We start from the raw sequence: 5844 nt of genomic DNA, 5'->3' as shown, positions 1-5844 counted from the left end.
TCCAGAGCCTTCCCTCTTTTTGGTACAGTAAATAACTCATTTTTCCCCCTTTGTTCGGGTTTCCTTTAACGCTTGTAACTGGACATGACTAGTTATTTTTGTTTTTCCCTAGGAGGCACATACACAAGGCTACTTAATTTTGGTGTCTAGGCAACCTAGCTGCTTTATTCTTCTATCTGGGGGACACACAGCTGGTTAGTAAACATAATAACTGCAGTGCAGCCCACAGATTTCCACTGTAGCAGTATAATGTGCTGTAATCTCCAACTGCCCTGGGATTTCCCAACATGGTTGCAGAATGGGGACTGAAAGAAAAAATGTATAAGTGAGCTTGAGAAAGAACAGTTCTCACATGACCAGGTGTATTATTTCCATATAAAGACACATGGAACGGCATAAGTTTCAAGAACTTTATTGGAAGGAATCAAGATATTAGATTTCTATGACTTTAATAGGCATGATGGAGACGCCTAAAGGAGCCAACTCTGGGGCTTGAGGCTCCCCAATCGTTGTATCTCCTGTACTCCAGAGGTCTCAGATAATACTGGCGCCCTCTATAGTTGGGTTCATCATAGAACATCCAGTAGCCATCTTGGACGTGGGCAGAGTGGATGTCATGGAAGCGGAACCTCTCATGGACATGGGGACAATCTTCAGTGAACTCCATCATCTGACCTCTGAAGTCCTCCCTCTCGTAGATCCGGATTCTGAAGGAGCCTTGGTGCTAGTAAAATAAATGATAGCAGAATAAAACAGGATGTGATCAAGAACATAAGTAATGTGGTCAACAACATAGCAAAACTCCTGATGTTTAAGTAGTATTAAGAATGAAGAGGAGGAGAATAAGTATATAGATCTATAAAACAGTTTGCTATATTAAAAGTCTTCTCCAGGGTGTTTTGCCTTCCCTTACAGATCAATATACCCCCATTCGAAACGCCCCTAATACTCACTTACAGGGTCTACATCTATGGGGATCACACAACACCTATTCTCAAGTGGACTACAATGTTCCTACAACAAAATCAGTACCAATGATGGCAGTGAATCCTTTCTAACTTCAGAGAAGTCACATGGTAACAAGCCAACAGCTCTTGTACAAATACTTACCTCTTCATCTTTTTGGCTAAGCTCATATGGATGACATCAGGGGGTACATGTATTTTACTACCTTCTCAACCTCCTACCATGTCTGCCCCTCTGGCTTTAACCTTTTAAATTATCTTAGAACATTGATCTTCAATAATCTATTACACATGTACATGGTTCAGGATTGTAGCCACTCAGAAAATGCTGCATGCCATTCTTTTTCTATCCTAGTTGAGAAGGTAGCAAAGAAGTAGGACAAATGAGGTCCACCTCAGCATAATAATCATCTATGTGCTTACAATGGCTGATAAATCTCAGCGTAAAGGAATAGTGTATTCACTCATGTACTTCTCTCTGTGGTTTTGAGCAAATGAGCATGTATGTATGTACAGCTATTTCCTGTATGTACAGGAAGTTGTCATCATTCTGGTCCTGTACCAGAGATGGATTAAGATGAAATGGAGCCCTAGGCAAAGTAGAAGATTTAGCACCCTCTTGTGGTCCTTTTAGTATGCTGAAGTGGAGAGAGGTCAGAGAAGGTGACAGGTGGGCCCCTTCACACCCACTAGGCCCCAAGCACCTGCCTAGGTTGCCTGGTGGATGATCCTGGCCTGTCCTGTACTGTCAGTTAAAACTGTCACTGGTAAAAAAACTTATGAAAACTGATAGGACAGGACTGGAATGGAACTGTATTTGTTTTCATCTGATGTATGTGTGAACAAAGCCACATTGTGGTATGCCCCCTCCCTCCCCATCTCTCCCCCACCTCCCCAAACACACACACCATAACCACCACTGCTGCCATGTGTACATGCCAGGTAGTTTTCCTGAACTGCATAGTGCCCCAATGGTGGTAAAATGCTAATAGTAATGAGCCTTGCTAACTTGTAGTCTTTTCTTTTTTTTACCTGGGGGCTCATCCGACAAGACCTAATGGAGTCATTGTAGCCCATCCATTGCTGGAAGTTAGGATATTCCCCTCTGTGCAGGTAGTACTGGTGGCCTCTGTAGTTGGGCTGCTCATACAGGATCCAGTTCCCACTCTCCACACGGATGGAGTTGCAGCGGTTGAAGTAAGAGGACATGTCAGGGCATTCACCGTTACACTCATAGGAGCGTCCCTGGAAGTTCCTGTCCTCGTAGAAGATGATCTGTGGAGTGAAGTTGAGAAAATGTATTGTTATTAAACATATAATTAACACTGCTACCCAAGGGCATGACTGTGCTCCAGAAGGACAAGGGTTCTATTTCCAGGTTGAAATGTTGAAGGTCCAGGAGTGGACCATCGTAAGTGACTAACAAGGCTAATCTCTTCCCCCAATAGCCAAACGTTTTGAATCAGGGTGATACCATTTATTGGCTAACTTAAAAGAATAAGAGTAAGCGAGCTTTCGGCTGTTAAGCCTTCATCGGGATTCAATCCGGTTACCTTGCAAGCTGATGGAACAGACAGCTATATGCGAGGATTGAAACCCGACGAAGGCTTAACAGCCAAAAGCTTGCTTACTCTTATTCTTTTAAGTTAGCCAATAAATGGTATAATCCTGATTCAAAAGGTCTTGCGTTTACTGATGGCTAACATGGTACAGCACCCTACTGCTACCCCTATAGCCAAATACACACGTTAGATGGTTATGTGCCATGAATCCAGCAGATGTGCAGAAGCCCCCAATTCCTCTGATTTTTGACAACCGATATGCTTGGTGGATCAACTCAGCCAAGTGCAGGCCAAGGGCATTGTTGTCCTACTTACTCCACCCACTCTGTGCCACTCCATCATTCACAATGTCCTCTGTCACCACCCTCCTTCTTAGTAACACAATGCCTTTGTACAGCTTTAGGCCCAAAAAAGTTACCTGAGCAAGAAGAAACACTGATTTCACAGTGTTCTTTGTGTCATCTTTGAGCAGTGGCGTAGCTAAGGAGCTGTGGGCCCCGATGCAAGTTTTACAATGGGGCCCCCCAAGCACTCTATACATAACCATTGATACGGCGCACCAAAACCTGCCAATGGCAGCTACAGTGTCAGAGGTGCAAGAAGGGGATGGGGAACAGTTTGTTAATGATTACCACTATTCAAAGTACCTATAGAAGTGATTATTATGAGCACAGGACCAATAGAGAGCTAATACTGTAGTTGAGGGAGGGCCCTTCGGGGCCCCTCTGGCCCAAGGGCCCCGATGCGGTCGCTACCTCTGCACCCCCTATTGCTACGCCCCTGTCTTTGAGGTAAGCCACCTCTCATTTATATATTGTATTAGTTTTAATACTTTTTATCACCTCTGGGCGCCTCTTTCTCCCCATTATCTTATCACCTCCATTCTAGGATGTTAACCCTGCTGGCACACTTGGGTGCCGTGTGTAGGGTTTCCAATTTTTTTTTCTTGAAGAGTGCTACCACAAGTAGAGAGACCCAGATACCTGAGTGGAGATGGTTGTACTCTCCACCTGCCTAATTAGTTGGTTGCCCCATTGCAACCTTATTTTAAGAGTACCAATTATTGATCTTCTTATTTTTTTTACTACACTCTAATGAACTTCACTATCTGGTCTCCTGTTGTCTCTCTGTTTTTTTTGTTTTTTGTTTTTTTTTTAAGTTACAGTTCTACTGGATCACAATTACCATGTTCCTAATTGAACATGAGTTTTGACTGGACAGGTGGCTCATGGTAAAATATACTAAACTTCAGGCTGATACCCAATGAATGAAGCTTTGCCGTTTATGAGGAATAAGAAGGAATGTTAGAGGAGTAGACGGTTAGGGTTAGAGCTAGGGAATTATAGGGGTAGGCAGGAAAGTAGGTAAGTTAGGTTTTGACCCAGGCACGAGATTAAGGTCAGATAGAGGAGAGGAGAAAGATCAGGGATTGGTACACCAGGTGGAGGTGTGATTAGGGTTAGGCAAGGGGGTTGCAGCTAGTCAGGGATAGAGGGAGTGTTACACATAAAGAATGGGGTGAGGTTAGGTTTAGGTTAGATCTTGTGGGAGGGTTGGAAAAGCATTAGGGATCTTGGAGGACATCTAAAACTGAATATGGACACTATTAGCTTACAACCCAAAACTGTACTTTTGGCCTCTGATGAAGCGAGCATAAATGCAAAATATCTGTTAGGCCATACACACTGCAATGTCTGTCTTCCGTGAGGATGTATTAAAGGCATTCCTGCAAAGTCTATGTGGTTGGTGCCCGAATATTTCAAGCTACAAGCTTTATTCCACCAAAAGGGCTTCTTGTAGGCAAAGGTATTCCAGGCAGGGCTGGGCAGAGGCGAGAGAGGCTCCAGCCTCAGGGCGCAGTGTAGGAGGGGGCGCAGGGTGGGGCTATGGCAGAGGCGAGAGAGGCTCCAGCCTCAGGGCGCAGTGTAGGAGGGGACGCAGGGTGGGGCTATGGCAGAGGCGAGAGAGGCTCCAGCCTCAGGGCGCAGTGTAGGAGGGGGCGCACAACTCACTCAGCTATCATTCACCTACTGTGTTTTAAGCAAAGATAAATAAGAAAAGGTGATATATGGCAGTGACTGCAAGCCAGATAACTAGAGATTAAGGTGTTGGGGGGATAGGGGGTGCATCTTAGTCTGATAGCAATCAGTGTGTGATGGCTGGGGTGGGTGGGATGGAGGGGCGCAGTTTGCTGTCTCAGCCTTGGGTGCAGGAGGACCGTGTCCCGGCTCTGATTCCAGGCTATTGCCAGGAGTGTGATTGATCCTGAGGGCGCTATGCCTCTGGATTAAGCCACACACCCTAGACTAAACCCCACCTCCAAAGGTGTTCTATCATCTGCTTCTGCTGAGTCTGGATAGTGTAAGTTGCAGGCAGCCGCCCCTGTTTCCCTGTGCCACCCCCCCCCCCCCCCCCCGTGCATCCCATTGTCCCCCTGTGCCTCCTTCTGTGCCTCCTTCTGTCCCCCTGTGCCTCCTTCTGTCCCCCTGTGCCTCCTTCTGTTTCCCTTTGTACTACCTCTGTCCTCCTTCTAGTGCAAACAGGACTGCACACATACACAAAAACAGAGCATATTTAGCATTCAGTAATCAAACCCTGATCAGAAGCATACGACTTAAAGACACTATTCCGACTATACAGTATATTAGGATATAAATAATATCCTAATATAAATAATAGCTGTTATGGTCCTTATCACCTTTTTCTCCCAGTTCAGATACCGATATACTCAGACCCCCCAAAAATAGAAAAACATTTGCTATGTGCTCACCTTTCCCATTTTGCTTGCTGTGTCGCTGTACTCCGCTCTTTTGGCACTGGTGACTGACATTAGAAACTCATCCTTATATACATCCTATGCGGCTTTCATGGTAATCTTGCTTGGCATGCAGAATGAATGGTGTTTTTTTTTTTTTCACTTTACTGAGTTGAAGTTGCTTTGTGCTTGTAGCTATTCTTTGTGACTTTTTTGATTGTATCAGCTGTTAGGTTTACCTACTCTGAACAAAAGCTTGTCTGTGTGTCGAGTCACATGAATGGACTGACGTGTGGATTCGAGTAAGCATTCCCAGCACATTATATTATCTGTTGTGGAGGTGTGTGACACCCATATTACCTGGTATGCTCAGTTCTAGATGCTCCAGTCAATTAATGATGGCAGTAAAAAATCACTTCTTCACTCTGGGCATATATTAAAAATGACTGTATGGCAGCAGTGGCGAACCTATGCCAGAGCTGGCTCCCCGAGCCCTCTCTGTGGGTAGACATGCTGTTGGCCACCACTGCTGCTCTTTTTCTTTTTCATTAATAAAATAAAT

At 44.9% G+C, this 5844-nt stretch overlaps 1 protein-coding gene across 1 annotated transcript; it reads right to left on the bottom strand.

Annotated features, from left to right (window-relative positions):
- Positions 1–396: 396 nt before the first annotated feature.
- On the bottom strand, positions 397–5379 carry LOC137560995 (gamma-crystallin-3-like). The gene is made up of 3 exons (XM_068272198.1): positions 5298–5379; positions 1998–2240; positions 397–724 (listed from the first exon to the last, which is right to left on the bottom strand). Exons 1-3 carry the CDS (start codon positions 5355–5357, stop codon positions 449–451), a joined length of 579 nt encoding a protein of 192 aa, XP_068128299.1. The 5' UTR covers positions 5358–5379; the 3' UTR covers positions 397–448.
- Positions 5380–5844: the final 465 nt, after the last annotated feature.

This window comes from Hyperolius riggenbachi, chromosome 1 (assembly GCF_040937935.1).
Source record: "Hyperolius riggenbachi isolate aHypRig1 chromosome 1, aHypRig1.pri, whole genome shotgun sequence".
In the NCBI taxonomy this organism is placed as follows: Eukaryota; Metazoa; Chordata; class Amphibia; order Anura; family Hyperoliidae; genus Hyperolius; species Hyperolius riggenbachi.
The sequence above is the reverse complement of the archived record's forward strand: the minus strand, read 5'-3'. Positions and strand labels throughout refer to the sequence as shown.

Excerpts from the sequence above, each read along its gene's own strand:
- LOC137560995 (XM_068272198.1), bottom strand. The coding sequence starts at position 5,357 with ATGTCAGTCACCAGTGCCAAAAGAGCGGAGTACAGCGACACAGCAAGC. Across the intron at positions 2,241-5,297 it reads CAGCAAGCAAAATGGGAAAG|ATCATCTTCTACGAGGACAG; the intron begins GTGAGCACATAG and ends TTCACTCCACAG. Across the intron at positions 725-1,997 it reads CTTGTCGGATGAGCCCCCAG|CACCAAGGCTCCTTCAGAAT; the intron begins GTAAAAAAAAGA and ends TTATTTTACTAG.